General features: G+C 34.0%; 1 protein-coding gene and 1 long non-coding RNA gene across 9 annotated transcripts; one reads left to right on the top strand and one right to left on the bottom strand.

Annotated features, from left to right (window-relative positions):
- Positions 1-8,086: 8,086 nt before the first annotated feature.
- Positions 8,087-10,243, bottom strand: LOC125203898. Of its 7 annotated transcripts, none has more exons than XR_007173460.1 (6): positions 10,161-10,243; positions 9,274-9,741; positions 9,003-9,225; positions 8,604-8,914; positions 8,412-8,515; positions 8,087-8,335 (listed from the first exon to the last, which is right to left on the bottom strand). XR_007173460.1 is itself a non-coding variant. In XM_048102408.1 (5 exons), exons 3-5 carry the CDS (start codon positions 8,832-8,834, stop codon positions 8,241-8,243), a joined length of 399 nt encoding a protein of 132 aa, XP_047958365.1. In that variant the 5' UTR covers positions 8,835-8,914; positions 9,003-9,741; positions 10,161-10,243; the 3' UTR covers positions 8,087-8,240. The 7 variants fall into 7 exon arrangements, 4 of the variants coding, with proteins under 4 accessions (XP_047958365.1, XP_047958367.1, XP_047958368.1 ...); XR_007173461.1 differs by having other exon boundaries at positions 9,003-9,205; XR_007173459.1 differs by having other exon boundaries at positions 9,003-9,741.
- A 3,203-nt stretch (positions 10,244-13,446) lies between these two features.
- On the top strand, positions 13,447-18,952 carry LOC125203900. 2 transcript variants are annotated; one of them, XR_007173462.1, is made up of 6 exons: positions 13,447-13,686; positions 13,807-14,235; positions 16,781-16,852; positions 16,947-17,034; positions 17,818-17,954; positions 18,727-18,952. It is a non-coding gene; the product is annotated as an uncharacterized LOC125203900 (long non-coding RNA). The 2 variants fall into 2 exon arrangements; XR_007173463.1 differs by having other exon boundaries at positions 17,793-17,954.
- The last annotated feature ends 8,421 nt before the right edge of the window (positions 18,953-27,373 follow it).

The raw sequence follows: 27,373 nt of genomic DNA, 5'->3' as shown, positions 1-27,373 counted from the left end.
GTATAGCATTGAATGGATCTAAAGTATAGACACGTCTTTGTTGCTATCTACTGTAAGACGATGTCTTGGAGATTTAATATTTCCTAATCATTGTAATAATATAGGACACACGCTATTTAATCATACGCTGCTTTGACTTATCAATAGGTGCGGGTTTTTCGTAACCCAATATTCCTGATATCTTGGGTAGTAGTAATTAATAACCAGTATGGTGTCAGTTTTATTATTACATTGAATCGTGTGCCTGCGTGGTTTAACTATATCCCTAAGAGGTGTTCGAGAGAAGTTCTATTATTCGGAAACCCGGCCGGTTTGGATTTAATCCAAGAATAAATAGAAAAGGAAAAGTATATTTTGATATACATCTCGTACTAGACAAACTCTTGGAAATAAAAAGATATTAATTAATTTAAAGTCTATAGCAGACTACAAATTAATTAATGGATACAGAAAGTCTTAGACACGGGAAATAATATATTAAAGAGGTTAACCCAAATTGCTTGTAATCACGGATTGGATGGGCAGTCAGTATTTCTTCGATAGTGGCACAAGAAATTTTTCATTGGGCTTATATTGAATTATGGGTTATAATTTAATTAGTGGAGAAGGTCCAATTGGGGAGGCCCAATCCAAGCCCCATAGATCTCTAACCTAGCCCATCATAAACTCTATTAACAAGGATGTAAGAAGAGGAGACAAGTGACAACACAAAACCCTAGCCTCCACACTTGGAATTTTCGACCCTCTCTCTCTAATAGAGAATTCGAAATTCCTCTTTGTGTATTCTTGATTTTCTTGTCTTCTCCTTCAAGATCCTTATAATTTCTAAAAAATTCCACCCACAAGGAATTTAGATCTATAGAGTTAAGGGTCATAGGTTAGAAGATCTTTGGTCTTGCATTCACAATCAAGCTTCAAGATCTACACCTAGAGAAGTAGCAAGCCACTTCGATTCTTTGGAGAATCATTATTGTAAGTATTCAGCATCATAATTTAATTTAAAATTATGTGATTAATTGCGCAATTATATGTCTCTACATGTTCAAGCATGAAATTGAATCGATCCACATAATCACCTAAATAAATTCTTTCGTGGATTTATTTGTTTTTGCAATTTCCGCTGCGGATTTCCCCAACACAAGTTTCCTGTAAAAAGATAAATGCATCAAGTTAATACTAGATCCTAGATCACATAACGCCTTATCTTTCACATCATTCCCTAAAATACAAGATAAAGTAAAACCCCCTGGATCTTTGTGTTTAGTGGGTAGTCCCTTTTGGATGATAGCGCTGCAACTCTCTGTAAAGCCCATTGTCTCGTACTTCCCCCACTTTCTTTTCTTGGCCACCACATCTTTCAAAAATTTAGCATAATTGGGCATTTGATGTGGACTTTGCTCATTGCTCCCAAGAATTTGGCAAACTGGGCGTCAAGCTTCTTGCTCTTCAATCGTTGAGGATATGGGATGGTAACACCGTTGTGTGGTGGTGCATCTGCTTGCTGCTTCCCGGCCTACGGGCCGCCGCGGTGGGGTGTGGCGGCTGCCAGGTTTTCATCAGTGACAGTTCCAGACTCTATCTCGACCTGCAGGGGTGTAGACGGCAGGTCGCCGTGTTGTGGTACGGTGGGCCGCCGCACGTCTTCGACAGACGTGTTGTTGGGCGACTTCTCTGCCTCCCTTCTTCTCCTGCCTCCGGAGGTTGATATGTAGTTCCGCTACGCAACTGCACAGCATGACACTTTCCTTTCGGGTTTACCTCTGGCAGGCTAGGAAGCGTACCTGGATTGTGCTTGCTTCCTATGGTTTTGGCTAGGATCCCAAGGTTAAATTCCAGCATCCCGACTTGAGTAACGAGGGTTGCCAACCCTCTTTCCAAGATGCTTGTATTTTTTTCCAAATTTTCCAACCTCTGCTTCATCACCTTTCTATGTTCGAGAACTTCTGTAATGCAGATTTCTAAAAGATCCTCCCAATTGGAGTGGGGTTGATCCTCCATACCTGCACATATTTCAGAATAGTTATTAGAACAGTAATCTTGTGCATCGTAGGGGTAATCAGAGCAGTTTGGGTCGTAGTATGATCCCCCATGGTCGGGGTTATAACACTCCTCGTAATATCCCCCTTGCTACTCATCATAGTAACCATATGGATCCTCCATACCTACATAAAAATTCGTTAAAACAAAATAAAAATAAAAATAAAAATAAAATGAAAGCGATTAAAATCCAAAGTAGTAAAATTGTCCGTTTGAAGATATCACTCCAAAGTGAATTGTCTTCCCCGGCAACGGCGCCAAAAACTTGATGCACTTTTTATTAACACTAAATAAACCTGCAAGTATACAGAGTATATATAATATAGCTAAAGGTCAGTACCGGATATCGAACACGGGGAAGATGAACACAAAGTGTCTATCCTTTACTAGAACTCAATTACTATCTGGAAGAACGGAAGGTTTTGAAAACTTTTTGAAAACAGAAAACAATAAAAAGCAATTAACAACTAAATGCAAATAAAACACGGAGACAATCGATAGAGATAAGGGAATCCCAGGGATGTGCGTTCACAGTTATGGTTATACAAATTCCAAACTACAATACCCATAGTACAGTTATTACTTTGATAGGATGAGTCACCTAGCTTATGCTCATGCGATGCAAACGTTGATTACAAAATTAGGGTTGTCAATCCTAACACATAACTCCATAAAGCTCCTTAGATCCTTGAAAAGTCCTCACTCTTAATTAATAGTGTCGTTTTAAGGGAAGCTAACTGTAGTGTCTACGAAGTGAATTTAACTCACTAGAACTCTCTCATAGTTATGAAGCAAGTAATATTAAATCATACAAGATTGTGTCACTCAACCAGGCAGTATCAGAACTACTTAGGGAAGAAACAAAGTAAAAATAAAATGCATATTAAATAGAAAAAAGAATTGTATAACCAAAGTCGTTACTAACACATTCCTAGAATCCTATGAGTTTAGTTACACATAATGAAATAAGCTAAACACAGAGATTGAAGGGAAAAGAATTTGAACATAAAACTAAAGCAAATAAAACCCATAGATTGAATCCTTGTCGTTCTTAATGTTCTTGAAATCCTTCTCCAACTCCTTGCACAAGTGAAGTACTCTAGCTTTTGATCTCTGTGAATTATTTTGCAAGTAGAAGCTCTCTAATTTGATGAAGCTTGAGGTCTTATTTTTATGGGAAAGCTATTCCTTGTTGTAGAATGAAAAGATCTTCAAAATATGGTAAATCTTGGAGCAAATGAAGGGCATCTCGGATTCGCCGCCTTTCTCCGGCGGGCCGCCGCACCTTGGCCGGCGGTCGCCGCGTTGGAGTCCAGAGAGTCTCTGTTCCTCCGGCGGCGGACCGCTGCATGACTTCCAGCGGTCGCTGGGCAAGACTTCTCTTCTAAAGTGTAATTTTCCGAGGCAGACTGCTGCACTGCTATGCCCGGCGGGCGCCGTACAACCTCGCGGCAGTCGCCGTCTGACTCCAGATTTCCAGAGTTTGCATTTTGGCTACCTTTTTCGGCTCAATTATACACATTTCTCACAAAACACGTCAAAATACGAAAATAGTCAAAATATGCAAATAATGGACGTGTAGAGTGACTTTGACATAAAAAACGGACCAAATAATGGTCTTTAAATAGTGCAAAATCCGAGCTTATCAAGGCTGGACAAGGTGTTTGAGATTGGTGAATGAGTTTGGTTGAAGCTGCGTGAGTATAGGCAGACATCCATCCGAGGGAAACACCGTATCAGATTGTTGACCAAGTGAGCGAGGTGACGTATAAGCTCAATTTGCCTCAATCCGCAGTCATCCACAATGTGTTTCATGTCTCACTAAGGCCGCATCTCCACCGACTTATCATGTTCCTGATCTACCCCCTGTTTCTCATATCCACGATGCAGTGCCGTTGGCAATCTTGGAGAGGAAAATGGTGAAACGTCGCAATGCAGCGGTGACTCAGTGGTTGATCCATTGGTCTGGGAGTTCAACGACGGATGCCTCGTGGGAGTTCGCTAATGTGATCAAAGAGCGGTTTCCTTGGTTCCTTGAGGACAAGGAACCTTAAGAGGAGGGTATTGTTGCATGCACGGTGTAGGAGCTGACGTCGGCATGCAACGTAGATGGTGACGCATGTTCCTAGTCATGCTATTAGGATGTGTGATGAATAAGTGCATGTGATTATACTGCATTGGCGTATGAAGGAGTGTGGTAGCTTGTGGAGAGCTGAGATAGCAGAATGGTGATGTGGATAGCGGCTGATAAAAGGAGGGGGGACCACATGAATGAAGACGTCAATTTGCGTGTTGAGTCATGGGCCAGGATTGCTAATCCGAGGCAGAGTATCTTTCTCGTTTTCAGTGTTCATTCCCTTTTTAGCTTACGTTGTAGTTCCTTTCAATATCATCAATAAAGCTCCATTTTGTTCCATTTGCTCTGGTGTGTGTGTATTTAAAGCTTCTGTGCGTGTGAATCTGGGTTCTTAGCTCACTCTACGGCTGAGTACCTATCAAGACGATGAATTAAGAGATTTAATTTTGTATTGAAGAGGAAAAAAAGGAACGTGAGTTTTGAAGAAGAAAATAACAAACATGTTTGAGCTCAACGGTGATAAGTACGGAAAAAAAGAAGAAGAAAAGAGAGATCTAAAAAAAAGAGTAAGAAAAGTAATTTGAATCGTGAAAACAAGGATAAATAATTTTTATTCTATTTTTCAACTTTTTCTAGGTAGTATTATTTTCATGTTTTTGAATTCTTACATTATTTGAGTATTAAATGGAATAGTAAAATTTTCGAATTATTTTTATAGAATTATTATTAATATTATGTTGATGTTATAAACTGATAATTAATTAATTTAAATACAATTTAAAATTATGAATCTTACTTAATTAGAGCATCCTCATCCGTCCTCTTATTAAGAGTATAGATGTGGGTCTGGACCCACCATTATTCATTTTTAATTCCCTATTCTTTGGGAAGAGTGCATCACCCACATCCGTGCTCTTGTTAAGAGCACGCTCTTACACTATTCATGGGTCCCATTATTCTATTATTTAATTTAAATACTCCAATTACTAAAAACATTTTCATAATATAAAAATGCACTTAAAATTTAAAAATTACATTATTAAAATCCTAAAAATTAAAAAAATTACATAAATCCTAAAAATAAAAAATTACATAATTAAAATCCTAAAAAATAAAAATTACATAACTAAATTCATAAAATTAAAAAAACCCCACCAATCGTTGTCGAATTTCGCCCAAATGTGTTTGATTAGGTCTTCTTGTAGATCGATGTGGGCTTTGGTTTCGCGCATTGCCACTCTTTTTTCGTTCCTCTCGTGCAACGTACTATGCACACCTCGGCGTGGGGAGACCTTGCGGTTGAGCTTCCGGCTGCATCGTCGTCGAAAAATTTGGCCGCCATCGGTCCTTCGTCGTCTATAATCATGTTGTGCAAGATAATACACATGTACATGATTTCAGCAATATTGTTTGCGTACCACATCCAACTCAGGGCCTTCACAATATTGAATCGGACTTGAAGGACCCCAAAAGCTCTTTCGATGTCTTTCCGAGCAGACTCTTGACGCTGCAAAAAAAGGACCTGTTTCAGGTCTTGTGGCATGTTGCGCGTCTTCACGAAAGTCGGCCTTCTTGGGTAGATACCATCGGCGAGATAGTACCCCATGTGGTATGAATGGTCATTGACCGTGACGTTGATCACCGGTGCTACACCTTCTAAAAGATCTTTGAAGAGGGGAGGAAGAGTAGAGCAAGTTCAAGTCGTTGTTGGCTTCGGCCGAACCGAAATATGCATGTCAAATCCATAGGCGGTAGTCAGCAACCGCTTCAAGGATGAGCGTCGGCCCCAACCTTTGTGGCCGCTTAAGTGTTGCCCCCTCCAAGAAGTCGGTCAATTCTTCCACTTCCAATGCATGCAGTCTAGACATGCGAAAACGGCAACGGAAGTAATCTGTCGGGAACCGTGGCTGGTCGGAAAAATAGTCGTTCACGAACCTTTGGTGGGCTCCCTCCCGATCACGAGGGATGTAGCGGCATTTTGAACTCGATGGTCGAGGAGGTGGGGCGGCGGCGGCGGCGGCGGCTGTATAGGCTTCGTACGCGGCATAGTATTGTCGATAGTATTCTTGTTCTTCACGCTCTGCTTCCGCAAGGATCGGGTCAACATTGTTCGGATCCATTGTTGAACTTAGATCCATTGTTGAACTTAGAGAGAGTGTTTGAGTGAAGAGAGGAAGATGAATGTGTGAGTTGTATGAAAATTTGTGAGAGGAGTATGAATGAGAGATAGTTTGACGTAAAAAATGGATGATTAATGTGGGTATTTACAGATAATTTTGGGATTAAAAAAATAATAAAAAATTGAAAATAATGGTTAAAAAACGGATATATTTTTTTGGAATCCGAAAGTTGTTTTTTTGGATTTTTCCCGATTTTTTACGATTTTAAAAAATAAAAATAAAAATAAAAATACATTTTCCAACGGTAAAAACCGTTGGTCAATCAGTGAGCGTCACGTCAGTGTGCTCAATGGCACGACGGTGCTCTGGCCAACAAGCAGGGCCGTGTCGACGGCACAGCGGGTGCTCTTAACAAGAGCACCGCTGCGGAATAAAGGAATCAAAAAGTTGTTTTTAAAAATGTCTTCTTACAACATACTTAGTACTCCCTCCGTCCCAAGATATTAGAGCAATTTTCCTTTTTGGGATATCCCAACATATTAGACTCATTTCATTTTTTAGCAAAAAATCATCTATTTTACTTTATTCTCCACCTACTTTTTTCTCTCTTCTCTCTCTCTACTTTTCCCTCTCTCATACTTTACTCTCTCAACTTTAACTATTTAAATATCAATTCCTTAAATCCTGTGCCCAAAAGAAGTTGCTCTAATATCTTGAGACGGGAGGGAGTAATTAGTATATTGCGAAACTTTAATATTAATTTATTTAAGAAAATAGTAATTCTTAAATATAAAAATTGGCAGTTTAGGATAGATCATGCTTTACCGTTTAACTGATGAAACGCGGTTTCAATTCCGAATCAAAATTGTTGCCCAGATTAAAACAAATGACACAAGTTTTAATATGAAATTGATAATGTAGAATATATTTATTAACCGATTATAAATAGTAAATTTTAATGGAATGAGGCATGTGTTATTTACTAAACGAATCCAGACCTTGGAAATACTGAGCAATAACAAGCCCATAACCTTGTGTAAATACAAAATCACTAAATGGGCCGACTTAACATTTGTAAAATGTAATTTTATAAGATTACAAATATTTTTGAGACAATTAATATGTTTAAGATAACATTGAAATTGCCCAAAAAATTATCACAGGTCAATGTTTTGACTTGGACTTCAGTTTAAAAATAGCTATATAAAAATTTGTAGCTAATAATATGATAAAATATAAAAGAATTAAGTTGAAATTCAACATAATTAGGCTTTGGAGAATTAATTTGCAATTCAAAGTACAAATTTTTTGAAGCAATGTTTGATTTGATATAGAAGTTGATTTCAGTTTTTGAAATTCAGAATACATGTCACAAGCCATATGAGAACTAGGCAGTCTTACAGAGTAAAATTTGAATCTGTAAATCCTACATCTGAAATTTCACAAGTCAATATGTAAGACATGACGAAATCATTTACTAGGTCGAAGATTGGATTATTTTGGGACTACAAATTAAAAATGAAAAGGGTTTTAGTGAGTCCTACATGAATTAGCACGAACGGGCTTGACATTAATCTATTAATTTCATTCGCATTCGTATCATGCTTTTGTTGCTTGTTCAAATTGTCATCCTAAGTCCTAGTCCTCCTATACTTCTTGGTTCTCGGTTTAATCAACTTCTCATTTATTTTATGATCTAAACATCTATAAAATCATCTCACCATCCCTATACCATAATAAGGTTAAACAAGGTTTTACAGGTAACAGAACAAGACATTTCATAATAGACATAACATAACTAAAATTTCTAACACAATATTCAAGTTTTTAAAATAATCTATAAACAAAAAAATGGGACAATCAACACAACTAATCAGTTCATTAGTAGGTGAAATTAGAAGGTCAATGTTCATCGGTGAATCAAAGCTTTCTACAGGACCAGACAGGGTTTAGTTAAAACAGAGATATCATTCAACAATTTAAAAAAACTTAGGACAAATTTGGAATTAACTCCAATCCAATTTTGTTAATAGAGCTCTTACATCATTGTCAAACCTTCCAAGCCATGTCCTGGAATAGAATTCTTACATAATCGCTAAAACTGCACGATATAATGAAACTTGTATCAAATGAACATTTTCTAAGCTAATAAGTAAATTAATAACTAAAAAACTTACATGTTGCTGGTGATCATAAAATGAGCGGCATTCACAACTTCAGGAATCAACTCTGCAATCATTTCGATAATGGCTGTATGGGTGCCCATGGACTTATATACGTCCTGTGTAAGTTACAGATAAAATAAGTATTAAAATGCAAAATATATAATAGTATTAATTTATGTGTAGAAATAGTGATATGTTCTATACATTCTCTGATCTGATATGCTCTTGGCAGTTTCTGTAGAAACATAGCTTTCCCATCCCTGTCTTTTGTGCACTTACGTCGCGGTTTAACATATCGATATAGCTCTGAGTTGCACGCTCCTTCACTTGTCTTGCCCATTCTTTGTTCACAAAAGCAGAGGTAGCGGACTGTTGGAGGAGTTTAGACTCGCATGTTAACAGGGTCCGATACATCATCAGCAAGAAGTCTATCATCTCATGCGTCCTCCATAAGAGTACTGGATTTAGATCCCAATGTGCACGAACATTCAGGGTTCAAATAAATTGAAGAAATCCTGCATAAAGTTATAGAAAATTTCATGTTTTGATTTATTTTAATTCAAGACAGTAGAAGAAGAATAGGTAGGGTAAAACGATGCTTACCTATCTTCCAGTTGTTGTAGGCATAGCACCTGTACAACGCTCGGAGGGGAAGGAGGTTGACACTCGGGATCTGATCGTATGAACGGATACGTTGAGGCATACTTGATCAAGTGTACGAGATTCTTGATGTCATCACTCTGTCAGCTGCATAGAGCTTCGAACAAAAGATTTTCTGTTTGATTGTCCATGCCGAACAGTACGCCCTTCACAGATTCATCTCATTCTGAGATAGTGATGGCAATTCCATTCAACAGATTGCAATGATACTTACCATGGCAGTGAAGCACTCTGATCCCAGAAACGATAGGACGAAAAACACTCTTGAAATCTGATTCGATATAATCCCACCAGTGCGTGAGATGATTTAAATCTGCATAGTATTCAACATCGTTGAAGCCCTTTAATAGCTACATTTCTAGCCAGTCCTTCAACGTAAAGTCTATTTTCTCGACTACTGCCTTAGATCTTTCTGAGTCGAAAAACTTCATCTCCAAGGTATTCGATTTCTCGATTCTGTTGAATCCTCTACGAGCCATATAAGTATCATAGTCCATGTGTAAGCTGCTTATCTTGAAAAGACAATCTTCTAATAAGACATTGGACATGGAAGTCTCGCCTTGCATGAAAGATTTATCCGGGTCATCATACACATTATATGCTATCACCATTCTCAGATGTAAATTCTCGGGTTCCATTCCTTGGAATAAATCAATTCAGTTTCTCCTAAATGAAGAAATTCCTATTAACCAAAACTTAAAAATGTTACCACATTTTCCTAAATATATGGCAAAACAGGAATCAGCCTACCAAATTGAGAAGCTTTTTATTCAACTACACAAATTTGTATTATGAACTGAGTGTTAGAGATATGGTCACAGTAGCATGAACACAGAAATATCTAACAGATTTAACCTAAATCAGAATGAAATATTTAACCTAAATCAAATACGGCATTGTCTCTACAGCCACACAATACCAGAACCAACCAAACGAAAGCACAGAGAATGATCAATTCATGGAAACCATCTTTAGTCCTAATCAGTCAGTACAAATCTTCAATTGAATGAAGAACAACTCATAGCAGGAAAAACAGAGAGTGAATTTCCAGAAATTAAGCCACTTAAAGGTTAATTAAAGACAATTAAAACCAGCTCGTACCAAGTTCGACGGCGGAGGTGAGCGTAGCAAGGCGATTCAGTGCCCTAAGCCGATTTGACACAGATAGAGCCCTTTGTTGTGTTGCCGTTACAAAAGTAAAATATGAAAGGAAGGCATTTATATACTCCATGTCAGATATAATCTTATTTAATAATGAAATGAAGTAAAAGGAAAACATGAAAATTGGAAAAGGAAAACATGAAAATTGGACACAAATTCTAAGCATATACAGAGTACTACCATCTATCACATTCTATTGGGAAATACTCCATCCGTCCCGGTTTAGGAGTGTCAATTAGTTATGATATGGGTTTTAAGAAATTTGTTAATTAGTTATGATATGGGTTTTAAGAAATTTGTGAAGTGTGTAATTAATGAAGTGGAATGGTGGAGTGCGTGATAAATTAAGTGAGTTGGTGAAAAGTGAGATGATTTGACTTTTTATTTTATTTTTTTGGTTTATTTTTGTGTAGATAATGACATTTGAGTGTAATTTTGTTGAACAATGGGATAAAATTTTATGTCCAAATATGAAAATTTCTAAATGTGACTCCTAAACTGGGACGGACTTTTATGGCAAAACGTAACTCTTAAACTGGGACGGGGGAAGTAATATATAACTAAGACTATCAAATTCACTACTAAGAAAATATAATTTGTGTTAAATCGTTGGTTTTTAAAAATATATAGTACTAGTAATTTTTTAATACATTGTAAAATTTTAGTATTGATTTTTCATATACTTGCCCATCGTTTTACATGCGAATTGTGTAATTAATAACTTAAGACCGGGTGTAAATAAATTATTAATAAAACTGTATATAATATTATAGATAATTAATTCTTTAAACTTTTGAGATAATATGGAACCAACAATCACAACATTATTGAACAAGCACAATGCAACCAACAATCACAATATTGTTGAACAACATGTTGACTAAGTCCTTTAAAAATCATTTTCCAATCATCATCTAAGAAATCATTCAGAAACCCAAAGCTTCGTGAGTGTTGAGATCAAAACTGCACCATTTTCCTCAAACATGTTCATGTATAAGAAACATGGCTTTAAGCAATGGTGGACGCAGAATTTTGATGTTGGAAGATCCAATTCTGTGATATTTTTTAAATGTCGGTGTTGCAGAAAATTGTGACATTATAAAGATGCGAAAGAGATGATTGAGATAAAAATATTTAAATGATACGAAAACTAGAGCCTTGGCATATTTGTGCATTTAATATTACTTGTTTTACCACCCGTGCTATGCACGGGCCAAGTGATTTTAAAAAAATAAGAAAATATATTTAAAATAAATTAAATAAAAATAAGGAATATATAGGAAATATGTAAAAATTATTGAAAATCAAGAATAGAAACTATTTATATTTTGTATTCAAAAGATTATAAAGATTTACAAAACAAATGATCAAGATTACAAATGAACCATTTTATATTTAGCATATGATTTATATAATTATAAATCATAAACTATTACTTAAAGAAAATATTGCTATTAACAATCCTTCAATCATGAAATATATGAAATATAGTGTAATAAAAGGACATGAAGGAGGAGAGCCAGCGGAGAAAGGAAATGCCCTTTTCCAAATACGGCTTCAAATTCAGAGTTTAAGACTTGGAAATAGTCGAGATGGTGGAATCGAATTAGATTGCGTTCATATTTTTCTAAATTTGGTGATTTTGGTTTGGTTTGGGTCGAATGTTTAATATCTAGATAATCTTAATAGCGCATAAGTTTACCTGAAGTTTGTTAACGTGGAGGAACTATGAATCTGTGATTTATGTTATAGCTTAAACAAAAAAATCTTAATTAAAATTACACAAACTTGGGAAGTGCAACATGCTGCGGTAGAAAACTACCAATCAAGTGGTAATTTTGACCATATAGACAAAAAACAGGAGGCGAACGACCGGTGTTCATACTATTATCAATTTTACCTCCCAACGAAGTAAAACAGATCATAAAATTATATGAACGAATATTTTTCAAGAAGTGAACACTTTTGGCATCATTAGAGAAAAAAGTACAAACGCAACAAAACTTCAGGAGGTGTTATCATAAAAGGAATCTCAATATTCTCACTCATACAACAAAGGGAATATCTCGGACTCTTAGGTTTATTCAGTTTGCCAAGACGCTCTTCATACCAAAATAGCGCACCATAATGCGAACAAGAGAACAAAGCATCACCGATATCCCAATAATCTACATATAAAAAAATTATTTAATTTCATTCAGTCAAGTAGAAACTAATGTTTTATAAAAAATCTAAAACAAGTAATAAAAGTTATAAAAAATGATAAAATTGATATAATTCAATCTCAATAAAGATAGAAAAATACCTTCAGATTGAAACAAAGATGAAGAAACAATAGTGTTCCCTTCCGTATTAGATGTATCAAGTTCATCACGAACAACATCGTTAATAATAAATGGATTCTCAACAAATCCACCAAGAAAGCCTTAAAAAAAGAATATTAGTAGAATAAAAGTAACAAAAAAATAATTCATAATTTTATTTTTTTTAAATATATTTTCTTAATTTTTTTAAATCCTTTGTCTCGTGAATAGTGAAGGTGGTAACAAATAGTTGGGAAAATGAATATAATTAATAGTCTCTACTATATTTCTTTCAAGCGATATAATTAATAGTTTCTACTATATTTGGGAAAATAAAACCAAACTATTGTTATCAAGATTGAACATTTCATACAAGTGCTCAACTAATGCAAATAGAACAGTTCAACTAAAACTAAATACAAATATAATCATGTGATTCCAAAACAAAACAAAAATGTTATAAATAAAATTCATATTTATTAAAAATAAAATTCATCCATAATTTTAATAACATTGTACATGATATACCTATTAGATGCTATTATGAATAAAATAAATACAGCAAACTTTATAATTAATATATAAACTATTAAATTAAAAAAATTAACCAAATATAATGAAATTTTTTTTTTCTCTTTTATATATAAATATTTAATAAAATTATTATATAATAATTATAAATACTAATACATAATTAAATGGCCCAACACATAAAAACACATAGCCAAAAAAAGACTCTATAAGCCGAATCCGATTCATTAAATTGGCCAATACATCTAAATAATGCAGGCCCAAATTATAATTCCAAACTTACACAACAGATTAGCTGTAAATTAAGAAACAAAACCATAATTTATACATCATATGTAAGCCATTTTCTCCTTATTCCTTGTCGGCGCCGTTCGAGAAACCCTAACTACACACTCATCTCCTCCGCCGGAAAATCAGATGCTTCGTTTAATCGCCGGCGCGGAGGACAACACTACACCTTTACAACTCCGAACTACGATTCCTCTCCAGATTTGCAACTAAAATCCTAACAAAACAATCTCAAACCCTAGAAATTTGACACTAAAAAACCTCAAATTCATTTTCTTCTTCGACTGCTTACCGATGCCTTCGTCGTACCTTCAACCTAGACGACAGAGACTGGCGTAAAATCGGTAAACCACAACAAAAGGCCATATATATGCTTCTAAATCAGACCAAATTCGGTTTTGATTACAGGTATATTCCAAGAAAATTTCGACTATTCTGACTTTTTTCATTGTCTTTTTTTCCAGAATCGGAGAAGAAGTGGATTCAACAAATAGATCGAAAATTTGGAAAAAAAGACCACAAATATTTGGAAAAACTAACTGATGAGATAAGTGTCATCACACAAAGTTCATTTATGGAATATTTTTCTCAATTGCATTCGGAAATATAGTTGATAGACTCTATTCAAGTTTACCAACTTTGTGACTATTGACAAAAAATTTTATAACACTATTAGGTTTACTATTTAGCAAAATCATTGCATAAATGAAAATTTTAGTGAATTTCAGAATGTGTATAGAAAGTTAATGGGGATTAAACTATTATGCTTTTTAATTAAAAAAAAATACTTACACTTGTTTAATGACAGGAAAAAAACTGAAAGACAATGAAATATGCAAGAAGAAGAAGAAGGAAAAAACGAAGTAGCAGTCAGTTCATCAAGCCAATCAGAGGTATAATACTCACCTGAAGCATCAGTTGATACACCTTCATATGAGATAGAAAAAATATGAAGAGATAGCAACTAAAATCAGTTTTAAAAGATTACTAAAATAATTGCTTGACTTGTAAAAAAGAAACATAGTTTGTGATCTGATCTAATCTGAGTTAGAAACATCCAGTAAAAAAGTCTATAACAAAATAGTACAGAAGAGTTTAGCAAAAAAAAAAAGGTGTTCTTAAAAAGGTATTTACTTAAAAAGCAACACATATTCCAACATGATCTTTCAATTGCCAAAATATTAGGGTTAAAAAGAAAATTGCAGAATTTGAATATTGGGATAAATAGACAATGATCTGTTTCTGAGAATGATAGGAAAATTTAGGTACTTCTATGGAAATGTGCATTGACTGTTAGTTTCAGATCTAAAATGTAGTATAATTAGAGCAACAACACATTTAAAAATATGTATATCTGTTGAAAAAGAAATTCTTAGCTTTATCTCATAGTTACTCAAGAGGCTTAGATACATATATAATGGAAGAGAATATCTGTTGGAATATATGTAGAAGATGACTATGGAAAAGACTCATATATTTGATTTGATTTAAGGAACCAAGGTGTGTATTCTTGCCTTCCAAAGAAATACTTAAATTTGTAAATGAATACTACTCAAGCTGCATGTAAAGTGAGAGTATTGGATCATGATTAAGAATTGAGGATCCATATAAGTAGATTTGCCTCAAATAACTTCTGATTTTCAAACTATGGCAGTTTAAGTTAATATCATGATATGCTTTACATAATTTCTCTGAAGTATTTGGTATCAATGGATGTTTATTTGTAATGTTGTATAACTTTATATCTATATATCATCAAGTAGAGTTAATGAATACAGATGTCTATTTAAATAACTATAAGAAGAGATAGCAGCTAATTCAGTTTTAAGAAATGACTAAAATACTGGCTTGAGTTGTAAAACAGAAACATAGATAGTGATCTGATCTAATTTGAGTTAGAAAAATCCAGTAGAAAAGATTAAAAAGAAACAATGCAGAAGAGTAGCAAAAAAATAGAATCAGTAAACCTTATACCATACTTACTAATTGGAAGGCATGAATTTTTATCTTACTTAGGATTTAAGTATGTCCGAACACGATTCTGCTAAATGATAGAAAACCAAAGGAAAGATACATAAAACAGATAAAACTGAACCCTAATAAATACTTCAATAAAAAAAAATCCGTCAACCATCATTACAAATAAAATTCAGCTTAGAAGTGTTTACCAATACCAAAATAGTTAATGACAAAAATCAAAATCCAGAACTGCTAACTGATGTAACATAGTCCATCTATTAAACCTCCAAAAAACTAAGATGAAAGTTCAGAAAAGTTCAAAAACTTAAGCAAGAAATAAAAAACAGATAAACTCTTAAGATTTTCCAAATCTAATCACCTCCAGACAAATCCTGAGTGTAGCTGACAGAAGCCCCATCATCATCTTCAATCACATTCACTTTCTTCGTCTTCTTCTTAATCTTCTCAAAAGATTTAAAAATAAGGTCTGCAACACAAAATATATCAAAAGACTTTGTACCATAAAAGGATCACTATTCTTCATTCTCATTGCTTGCTATATCACCAAATGGTTTAAATAAAAACACCATGGCTGGAAAATCATTGTCTCTAACTTCATACATCTCAGTCCTGTAATTCATAATGAGTCTATATGGATGATTAGTAGCTTTGTTTCTAAGGATGTTGTCCCTAGCAAAGATGATTCAATGAATTGGAAAAAGGTGAGGACCAAGAAAAAAAGAATGTAGATCAGAAGGAAAAAGATCACATGTTAGATATACTAAACTACACTACAGATCTTTCAGAAAAGCACAAATTATTTGAATACTTCTCTTTATTCTTTTCAGGTGCACAAAATCAGAATCTATCAATAATAACAGTGATAATGTTGTCATTTTGGTGTCAATATGGCTATTTGTAGAAAGCATAAGCAAATTCAGAAAACAAATATTTTACTTTGCATGATTCATGTGGTGTCAATATAGTCGTTTGTAGAAAGCATAAGCAAATTCTGAAAACAAATAATTACTTTGCCTGATTCATGTGCTTTTGAATACAATGATGCATGCTTGGAATATCTATGACCCTATATTTGAGAACCAATTTCTTGCATGCATTCTTTGGAAGAGAAGTTTGAATTCTGGTGCCCTATAAACAAAAAATTAGTAAATAGAAACATATATATTATATAAAACTTTCTATATTTCATGTATTCTATTTTGGTAAACATACCAGCTATCATGGAATACTACTTCCGAAGTGCTATCATTGTCGTCTCCACAATTGTATTCTTAAACACAGATGCAACGGACCTTGATGGTAGAGTTGTAACTTTAGGTATAAGATTGTCCTGCAACTAATGAATGGTGTCATTGTTTGAGATACAGTGCTTTCTGCTATTGAAAAGAAATATTCATAAATCAGTGACTAATTTAAAGAATGTATGCAGTATTTAAACTAACAGCCTATTTTGCGCAGGAAATGATCCCAATAGATTGCAAATAGAAGTGACAAAAAAGGCAAATCATTGAACAGAAATTGTAAAATGAGGTCAGTACCTTTTTATGAGAATCGACAAATCACTTAAATTGAATAAGACTCTGTATTAAGTTCAGAAACAGGAACAAATAATTTCATTCATTAGTTGCAGGAACTTCTTGATCCAAAATATGAATGAAAGATAGCACTCAAGATTTCACAGATGAGGTGCATCACGGCAATGACAAATACAGGTTAGAAAACTACCTTCATAGTGTTATGCTAAGTAGTTATGGAAACTTATAAAAACATAAGTAACATTAAGGCATAATATGAAATTAAAACAGAAAAAAAAAATAGTGATAAAGCAGAAATAGCAGAAACTGAGAAATACATTAAGAATAAAGACTGCAGATTCATAGAAGAATAGATAAACAATAAATGAGTAGTGATTTTAAGTGAGAATAGATGAATTAAGAAGAAAAAAGATTCTGAACTATTTTCTGATGATGACTCTGCTGAATGATTATGGTTGAGAGAGTTTAGTGAGAGTGACTGGAGGAGTGAGGGGTAGGGTATTTATAGTGTGAGTCCTCTTCAGCATGCTTATTGGAAAATTGTGCATGTTCCCCAAAAAAACATAATCATGTGAGACCTTCCACATAACAACTATTTTCTATTTATAAAAAATATCTGATAATAATATTTAGACTTAAAATACTTTAACAACTTGCATGCCAAATATTAATAGAAAATCTTTTTACACTTATATTCATATTCATATTCATATTAATTAATATTAATACAAATATAAAAATAATATTAATATGAACATAAGTTAAATATTACATATTCATGTCTCATAAATTTGGCCTATTTAATTTCATAAGTTTGCAACCATAAAAGGTCATTTAAGGCCCAATTCATTTCAGCAATTATTAACTTCACTTGTGTTATATATATGTGACTTATTGAGTTTTAAAAAATAAAACTAACCCTAAAAATATAATAGCCGCCTCTCACTCTCAACTCTTCAGAAAATGAAAGAGAAGGAAAAGAAAAGCGGCCTCTCTCTCTTCACTCTACAATCATTATAGACAGAAGATAACATTGCAAGCATGGGCGGCTACAATACCTACTCTACTGCATCAAGACATCACCATATTAAAAAAAGGTATGTAATTCTTTCTTTTCAAGCTATGTCTATACCTATATTTGACAACATAGTCATATCTAACTTACATGAACTTAATGTTGATGAGGTATTAGAGATTATTATTGTCAGATTTCAAATACAATTACTCCTCTTTGCAATATTAATTCTAGAATGCTTTGCAAATCCTATCATCTATTTATTTAATAGGATGTATTATGTCTCCAATTTTCTTTACACAAACGAATTCAATGCTTAGTTTTTAAAATATATATACTACTTGATAGGTATTTCATTTAGTATGGTATCTGTATACAACAGATTTATAAATTATATTCTGTCCCACTCTCTCTCTCTCTCTCTCTCTCTCATTTTTCATTTTCTAAAATTTTAATTTCATTCTCTCTTTCTTTCTCTTTTTTTTCGTGTTCTAAAATTGTGATTATATTATCTCTCTGGATTTCTCTGATGCTGCTTTTTTGATAATCCTAAATATAGGTTTTAAATATGAATACTAACATATTATTTAACTTTGTTCAAGGATAAATTGCATTGGAAATAGATAATGCTTTGCATGAAAATTTTTTGTACATTTAATATCTCTCGGCCTCTCTCTCTCTGTCTCATGTTTCATGTTCTAAAATTCTGATTTTATTCTCATTTTTCATTTTCTAAAATTCTGATTTTATTCCCCGCCTCTCTGATATCATAGGTACAATTTCATTCATAATTTCAAATGTATACAGTATAGGTTTTAAGTATGAGTACTAACATACTATTAATATTTTTTCAGGGATTAATTGCATTGGGAAGAGTTGAGAAGATATTCTGGAAGAATAATATATATATATATATATATATATATATATATAATAGTATTTTCTTACAAAAGCCTATGCAAGTATAAAACACATAGGTTGCACCCTACCCCACACAATTCTCGATACGTACAAAGAAAACTGATATAAGTTCTTAATCAACTGGACTTTACAATAAGATCACAAATTTTAAGTCAAAGTGTTGCCAAAATTTTATGATGTTTCCCGCCAAAAACAGAGCCACGTGGCATATTGATAGATTATTAATTATGAATGATTTTTTAGATAAATTAGTCATATAAAGTACAAAACATAAACTTTTTTTTTGCATAATAGCAATAAAAGTAGTAACAAACATCACAAAAAATAGCCAAAAGACAAATTGAAATACAAAAGCCAAAGGAGCTTGATGGGAATCAAACTTAGGCAATGAAATTGCTAAGCCTAGTAGCTAACCACTTGAGCTCATGAGTGCATATATAAATATAATGAATATATATATTTTAAATCCTGAAATAGTTGGGGGTTTCATGGGACTCCAAGGCTCTTATTGACTTTAAGTAGATTAAAATATTATAGTAGCTCATTTTCAACAATTGCATTGCTTATTGTTGTCTTTACTACTGAAATTATGTTACTTATTGATTCTCAACATTCTTGTGTGTGTTTTATATTTTTCAAAATACCTCCCACTACAACTTTTTGCAATTTCCTTTTCAATTTTCTCCAATTCAAGAGGAAAACATTAATCTCCAAAACCAAGTTTAGAGAATAAGACTCAACTACTAACTAACGTCATCAAGAAATTCCATTTGATGGGTATAATGACTATTTAATTGTACCATTGTTCAACTAAAACTCTCATTGTTTGTAAAGAAATATTGTATCTCGGATTATAAAAGTTCGACCCTAACCCTAAAAGCTCGGGTTTCGGGCTAGATGATATTCTTTAAGTTATCAGAGACTATGTTCACATTTGATTAACAAGTTGTCATATCAGATTTAGTATCACCAAAGTATTTCGTCTCAAACTTTATGATTTTTAAAGTTGTATGAGAGCCATAGTTTAACCAAACTGTAAAAAAAAAAATTCAGCAATTTACTCTATTTTTAAAACATTAAGAATTGAATAAGTTTACCTTGAGGATGAAGGATGCTGAGTTTAGTGTCAAGTCGCTACAGTTATTTCGTTTTCACTTGAGAGATTATCTGCTAAGCAAAATTATGCTATAATTAGTCATTTCTGAAAGCTACGAGATCGCCAGACTATGACAAACTTAACACTGTACTAAAGAAAAAAATAAAAGAGATTTTTTATCGTCAACGTACTGAAATAAAGAACTCTGAGACATTATATCGTGGACACGAGAGAGAATGAGACCAAGAGAGCTTACAATTTCCCGGATCAAGGTATGCTAACGATGTTAGGTTTTCTTGTATTCATCTAATGAGCGCAGCGGAAATTGCATACAAGAATACAGATCTAGATTCATAATCATATTGCAACTTGAGCATGTAAAACACAACGGAATTAAATCTTACTTGTTGTGTTGTTTTCTTCTTCGATTGAATCCTGCAAGTTGAATCCACTACTATCGAGGTCCACGTACAATCCAATCCGATGCAGGAACTGTTAGGTTTGGTATACTGAAAAGCATGTTTCGAGCAGTTTCGCGCGAATAGAATCTTGCTTGTATACGTAAAACTCTACAATCCACTTTTAACCCGATTCAGTATTATTCGAGTAGTTTCGCACTAATAGAATCACTAGTATTATTACATTGTGTTTGCTTGTGCATTTATAAGATGTTTTATAAACATTTAAATATATAAGAAGTAAACAAAGTCTAAGTCTTTTGCTTAGTAGACCGGTTGTGGGCGTCGTCCACTTTAAGGTAACACGGTCAGATCTATGCAATGCTTTGCAAAAGAAAAAGAAGAATTTCACAACCTAGATAGGCTTAGACTACCTATCGTGAAAGGTTGCAATGTCAGTCCGCATATTTCTAAGCCTTACTGAAATAAGATGACATTGGTGTGGTATAGCACTGAACGGATCTAACAGCAAGACGTGTCTTTATGCTATCTACTGAAAGACTAGGTCTTGATAAAATATTTTTTTCTTAATCTACATATGTTAGTATTGAGCATACGGTATTGATTATGCACTACTTTAACTTATCAAATGGTGCGGGTTTTTCGCAACCCAATAATCCTGATATATTGGGTAGTGGTGATTAATATCTAGCGGTGCTAGGATTTCTATTATGTTGAAACGTGCGCGAGGTGAGTCTCGTTTGATAATGTCCTCAAGAGGAGCTTGAACAAAGTTTTATTATTCGGAAAACTGGCCAGTTGGAGTTTTATCGCTCTATAAATAATAAATAAATGTTTCTTGCTAAGTCCACTCTTGGAATTAATAAGATGTTAATTAATTAAGTCCATAGCAGACATTAATTAATTAATGGACATTTATATCTTAAGGCGCGGGAAATAAATAATATAAACAACGGAAACCCGGATTACTTGTAATTTCGGATTTGGATGGGGAGAGTTCAATATTACTTCTGTAGTGGCTGCTCGTAATATTCCAATATAAGCTTGTATTAAATTGTGGGTTCAATTTAATTAGTAAAAAGCTAATTGGGGGAGCCCATATCCAAAACCTTCCATAGATCCCTGTCTGGGCCCATAAGGAACTTAATATAAATAGGAGAATAAAGGAGACAGAATGAATAACACAATTTCATACCTTGAAAATTTTCGAAAATTACCTCCCCAGCTGAGGAGATTTTCGAATTCCTCTCTTATTCCAAAAAGGATTTCTTCTGTCTTCTTTATTCGAGTCCTAGTATTTTGATAAGATCAATCCACCCTGATATCGAGATACAGTTCGGGAACCAGAGAGAAGATTTGTGGTCTAGTATTGAAGATCATCACGTGGAGAAGGCGCGAGCAATCATCGATTCTTTGGAGAATCAAATCGGTAACTCTAAACCGTAGAATTCATGTTTTAGGATTTATATTTTCTAAGCATGAATTATTTGCGTTCTAGCATGCAATTATCTGTTTAACATATGAATTGATTAATCACATAATCGGTCAAATAGATCCGTATCTGATTTATTTGTTTTGTACAAGTCTTCCGCTGTGCAAGGGGCACCAAACCCCAGCAATTGGTATCAGAGCCAATTTTTAGCTCTGATTATGTGGATTAATTTCATGTTATGTGAATTGCTTGAATGCATGTTTTTCTTCGTTGCGTGATTGTTAATTTTTGAATGAATTAATATAACGTATGAACGAAGAATCGAAAAGCCGTGATGTATCAGCGGCAGCACCTTTTAATGATTTAGTGCGCTGCATATTTTAGGAATTGAATTCCTTGTTCAAATTGATTCAGCGAATACATATCACATACAAATAATTACCTGTTGTAATTAACTTGATTGCCGCAAGAACTAAATTCGTTTGTATCACCGCTTCGTGAATCATTCGGGTTAGGAGTTGCACCGCGTAGGCGGCTGTAACAGCAGCATGGAAACATCGGTGCAGCAGCAACGCCGGAAGCAAGAGCTGCGCTGTTCCGTGCAGCAGCGCCGGTGGCTGCAGAGACGACGACGCCGCAGTAGCGACGATGTCGCAGCGGCGCTCGGGCTGCAGATAAGGCACGGACAGCAGGCGGTAATCAGGCAGCGATCAAGCAGCGACGCAGCTGCACTGATAGCAGCGGCGATCTGCCATCGAGACGTTTAGTGGCTGTCCGACAACTCTGGGGTGCAGCGCCGGCGGCTGCAGAGACGACGTCGCACAAGCGACGCCGCAGCAGCAGCGCCAGAGGCGTCGCAACAGCGAACAGCAACACCGGAGCAGCTGCGACACAGCGGCAGCGACGTCGGAGATGTCGCAGCAGCAGCATCAACGGTGGTTTCGCGAGGCAGCAGCACCGCTGACGCCGGACCTATGCGCGACGCTCGCGCGGGTGGAACCCGCGCGACGTCGCATTGCCTCGTTCTCGTGACTTCGCTTTCCAAAATTGAATTAGGGTTTCCTAACCCTTAGAATTAATTTTGGAGATAATTCAAGATTAAATTTTTAAATTAGATTTGAATATATCTTTTGGATTTTATATATTATATATGATTTGATTTTGTATTAAATCATGGATTAATTATAGATTTTATCCTTATTTTATGGATTTGTAGGGATTTAATTCCTAGATGAATCCTAGTTAAATTTGGATAATGACAATCTAATTTTTATCTATATCCTATGGATTTATATGGATTTATTCATAGACAAATCCTAGTTGGATTTAGATAATGATAATATTATTTTATTCTTATCCTATGAGTTTATATGAATTTATTCATAGATAAATTCTAGATGGATTTGGATAGTGATAATATAATATTTTATTCTTATCATATAGATTTATATGGATTTATTCCTAGATAAATCTTGGATAGATTTGAATAATTCTAATATAATATTATTTAATTCTATGGATTTATATGGATTTACTCCAAGTTAAATCCTAGATGGATTAGGATTAATATTAATATTGATTTATTTTTATCCTATGGATTTGAATAGATTTAATTCTATTAAGACAAATCCTAGATGGATTAAAATAAGTATTAATCCAAGTTATCCTTATCTTTTGGATTTATGTCCTAGATAGATAAGGATAAAGATGATATATAAGAAAATCCTTATTTAATTGGATTTAGATGAATTTATTTATCTAAGAAATCCTAAGTAATGTTTGATATATCCATGATGTCTATTCTAAATAGAATTGAGATTGATATAAATCTTGGTTGATAGGATTTTATTTTTATCTAATGGATTATGATGGAATTGTTTCTATCTAGTAATATCCTAGTACGATTTAAATAATGATAATCATAGATCAACGTTATCTTGAATTGTAGGATTTGATTTTATCGAAATAAAATCTTGAATAATCCTAAATGGATTTAGATAGTTAACTCTATCTTGATAAATCCTATCAGTAATTGGATAATTATGATCCAATATAAAACTTAATTATTTAATTGATTCTCCCTTGACTAGATTAAATAATTTTCGATAATTATCCTGTGTGTTTAAATGCCATGCATTAAATGGATTTATCTGTTTATTTGGTGTTTATCTATTTTAAGTGGATTATCTGCTTTATCTGCTTATGTGATAATTATGCAAAAACCATATAAAAATATCTAAGTGATGATTACAACAAGTGCGTTGTATACGGTCTCCATCGATTGGACTGCCAAATTTTGTGAAGCTGATTTTCTAATATTATCGCCACCTACAAAGTAGGGACAATAATCCTACGAAAACAGTAAGTTCATAAGGGCGGACTTCTCACATAATAAATAGAATGAACTAGAAAGTGGTTCCCAATATTATTGCCACCTGCAGAGTGGGGACAATAATCCTAAGGAACTGCGAGTTTCAGGGTTCAATCAGAATTTATGAGATAGCTTGGTTTTGTTATCAACACATGAACATTGTTATGGGAGTGTGTTGTAGAAATAAAATTCTGTAATGCTAAATCTGATGGTCGTGCTTAGGCAACATTAGGCGTGTCAACCTCCAGAGGAGGAAGCAATTGATGCGTCGGTGTTGTGACCAGTAAAATTGTCAAAATTTTAATGCGTATTAACCTCCAGAGGAGGATACAATTTATTAATTTTGCTGTTGTAAGATACATAATTGTTTTGTGGTTATTTGTGATTATGTATTGAGCATGAGTATGTGATAATAAGTTTATTTGCCAAATCTTCATTATGTCATTTAATATTTGTCTGCGATCCTTAAAGAAAGTAAACTCGAATGCCTAAATTATGTAGACCGGAAACGAAAATGGATAAGATTCTCATCGCTGAAAGCTTGGAGTTTATACTCAATGATTCATGTCCTCCATTTCCTCGACATAATTCCACGAAGAATGTTCGAGAATGCATTATGCATGTACTTGACAAGTTCTTTGAGGAATAAGGTCAAGCTATTTTCCTTTAAGTAGCTCGACAAGTCTTGGTTAATGACGATGAAAGATGGATATCAATAGAATCTGTCAAGATGATTCGATTGGAATATCCTAGAGTGACAGAATGTTTTGAGGATCTTTTGATCACTCAAATAGTTTCTGACACAAGTCATCGCCTAAAGTAATAAGAAATGACTACAAGAAGGTTTAACTGAAAAGTTGAAAATCTTCAGAATAATAGTCGTTATATTACTGTTAGAGGAAAGTAACATGATAGATGACAAATTCATAAAGGCTGCATTTTTCTTAAGTCCTAGTTCATTTGAACAAAAGACTAGATATGGAAATGGGAGAGCCTGAATTGTCATCAAAGTTTGTTTAAAGCGAGAAAAGATGCTTTGTGAGTTGGATTGACCTATATTATAGAAGGACAATGACTTACATGACAATGCAACTTCTAAGTAAGAGATCTTGATCCAGTTAGGTTTTTGTTGCAGTGGGAGCTATTAATGCTCAACTATTGTTTTATGGTTGATGCTTAAGGCATCATAGTATTAAAATAATATAATTGCGACAAGGTTGAGTATTCAACAACACATCAACTTCTTAATCATTGAATGATAAAGTATTTATGGCTCTTAGTTTTAAGGCCAAGAAAATACTTAGCAATTGTTCGAACTGATCTAGACTATCAAGATTTTAACAATTTGTTTGTTAAATAGCTTGAAAGTCGAGAATGTCTGTTTGATGCACTATGAGTTAGAATCGTTTGATTCAGAATACTTATAGAAGTGCAACATAGAAAGACTAGCAAGTCTCAATGGTTTACACCATAAGGAGACGAGCAAAGGGTTATGATCAGTAGTGGGAGTCTAATCTCCATTAACGAATCCAAGCATTCATCTAATGAATGAGATAGTTATGTAAGAAGGAATCGAAGTCTTTCTAAGACAAGTTTGATTAAGTGATGAGTTGTACTCATTAAAATCTTATCATTGATGGGATAAACATTAAAGAAACTACCAACATCAGTACCTTCTACAAAACACGAGTTGTGGACTAGAGCGTCTCTAGTCTAGCACATCTCAAGGTGTAATGTTGTTCCAACACATGTTGGAAAAGTGTCCAAGAAATTGGAGTTGAGTACTGAGGCATGTTTTAAGGTTTGTCCCAAATGATGTAAGGTTATAAGTTCTGTAATCTTCAAAGATATAATTCTTGTATGAAGATCAAGAGATGAACTACAAGCCTAACAACGTGATAACTCTCAAAATAAAGAGAGAGATATCGGATTTTCCACATTACCAAGAAGTCATACCATTAGAAACTTTTGCACTAATAAAATCAACTTCAGTACCTAAGATTGTAAGAACCATATCGTAGTGGGAGCGTTCCACTGGAACACAACAAGTTCATGGGTCTAAGAGTGTCGTAAGACTCGGTCTTAGATTAACTTGAACATAATCCCTTTAACTACAATGTAGTATTGGTTAATTTGGATAATCATCTTTGAAAAGGTGATAGATTCCATATTACAATCTAAGATAGACAACATGTTTTACAAGACTTGCAATACTACCTATAGGCTGTGTCAGTCAGTGGGAGCAAGTATCTTTGCAAGTGTAAATATGGATCTCAAAAGGCTAGACAATGACAATGGGTTATGCCCAAAGAGAATTATCTTCTCGCTATCGTTGTGCCAGGATTTATTCGATCCTATTGTCTATTAGAACTTACATAAATTAGAATGTATGTATTATGATTGTCAAGACAGCCTTCTATAAATAGAAGTCTTGAGGAAATCATCTACTAGAACATTCTAATGGGATATGTAATTAAGGGCAAGAAACGCATGATTGGAAGCTAATATAGACCTTCGTGGTCTTAGGCAAGCATCTAAATCAGAGTATATGTGTTTTATCAAAATTGTCAAATATTTGGAATTTGACTTTTGCCCATAGCAGTGCTGTAAGCACAAGGAAGTTGAAAGTGCATTAAATATGGTATTATTGGTACTCTACGATGATGAAATCTACAAAAGTTGCAAACAACTAAGATTGGCATCTGGCGTAGGAAACTGGTTGTCTACCCAGTTTAAGATAAATGATTTAAGAGAAACTAATTACATTCTTAGCATCTAAGTCCTTTTAAGATGCTAGAAAGAATGTTGAGATTCTCTTAGGAATCATATATCTACACATTGCTTGGAACATTTAAGCATTAGAAATTCCATGAAAAGGTTTATACCTCTCAAGATGGAATTGTCTTGTCTCTAGTCAAGTGTCGTTTGACGCTTAGTGAGATCAAGAATTATGAGACTAGTTTCGGAGATAGTTGTCTCATGTATGCTATAATGTGTACTAAGTTTGATATTAGTTGTGCTTTTGCATAGCAAGTATATATCATATTAACCATGGCAAAGGATTTTGATTGAGGTAATGAATATACCCTAGTGCTTGAGAAAGACTAGTAACTATATTCTAGTTTACCAGTCATTCATGTAATGTCCTTGAGGTTACACTGTCTTAGTTTTATTACTAATCAGTGATCGAGTAAGTTATCCTCTGAATATGTGTTTACCTTAGGAATATCTTCCTAATAGCTTTAATTGTAAGTTTGAGTAT

Source organism: Salvia hispanica, chromosome 2, assembly GCF_023119035.1.
Source record: "Salvia hispanica cultivar TCC Black 2014 chromosome 2, UniMelb_Shisp_WGS_1.0, whole genome shotgun sequence".
NCBI lineage: Eukaryota > Viridiplantae > Streptophyta > Magnoliopsida > Lamiales > Lamiaceae > Salvia > Salvia hispanica.
This window is presented reverse-complemented; position numbering and strand designations above follow the sequence as displayed.

Bases quoted from the DNA above. Each gene is read 5' to 3' on its own strand.
- LOC125203898 (XM_048102408.1), bottom strand. From the start codon at position 8,834: ATGATAGACTTCTTGCTGATGATGTATCGGACCCTGTTAACATGCGAG. The intron at 8,516-8,603 runs GTATAGAACATA...TAACTTACACAG, and splicing joins AGCATATCAGATCAGAGAAT to GACGTATATAAGTCCATGGG. The intron at 8,305-8,411 runs GTAAGTTTTTTA...ATTCTATTCCAG, and splicing joins TTTATGATCACCAGCAACAT to GACATGGCTTGGAAGGTTTG.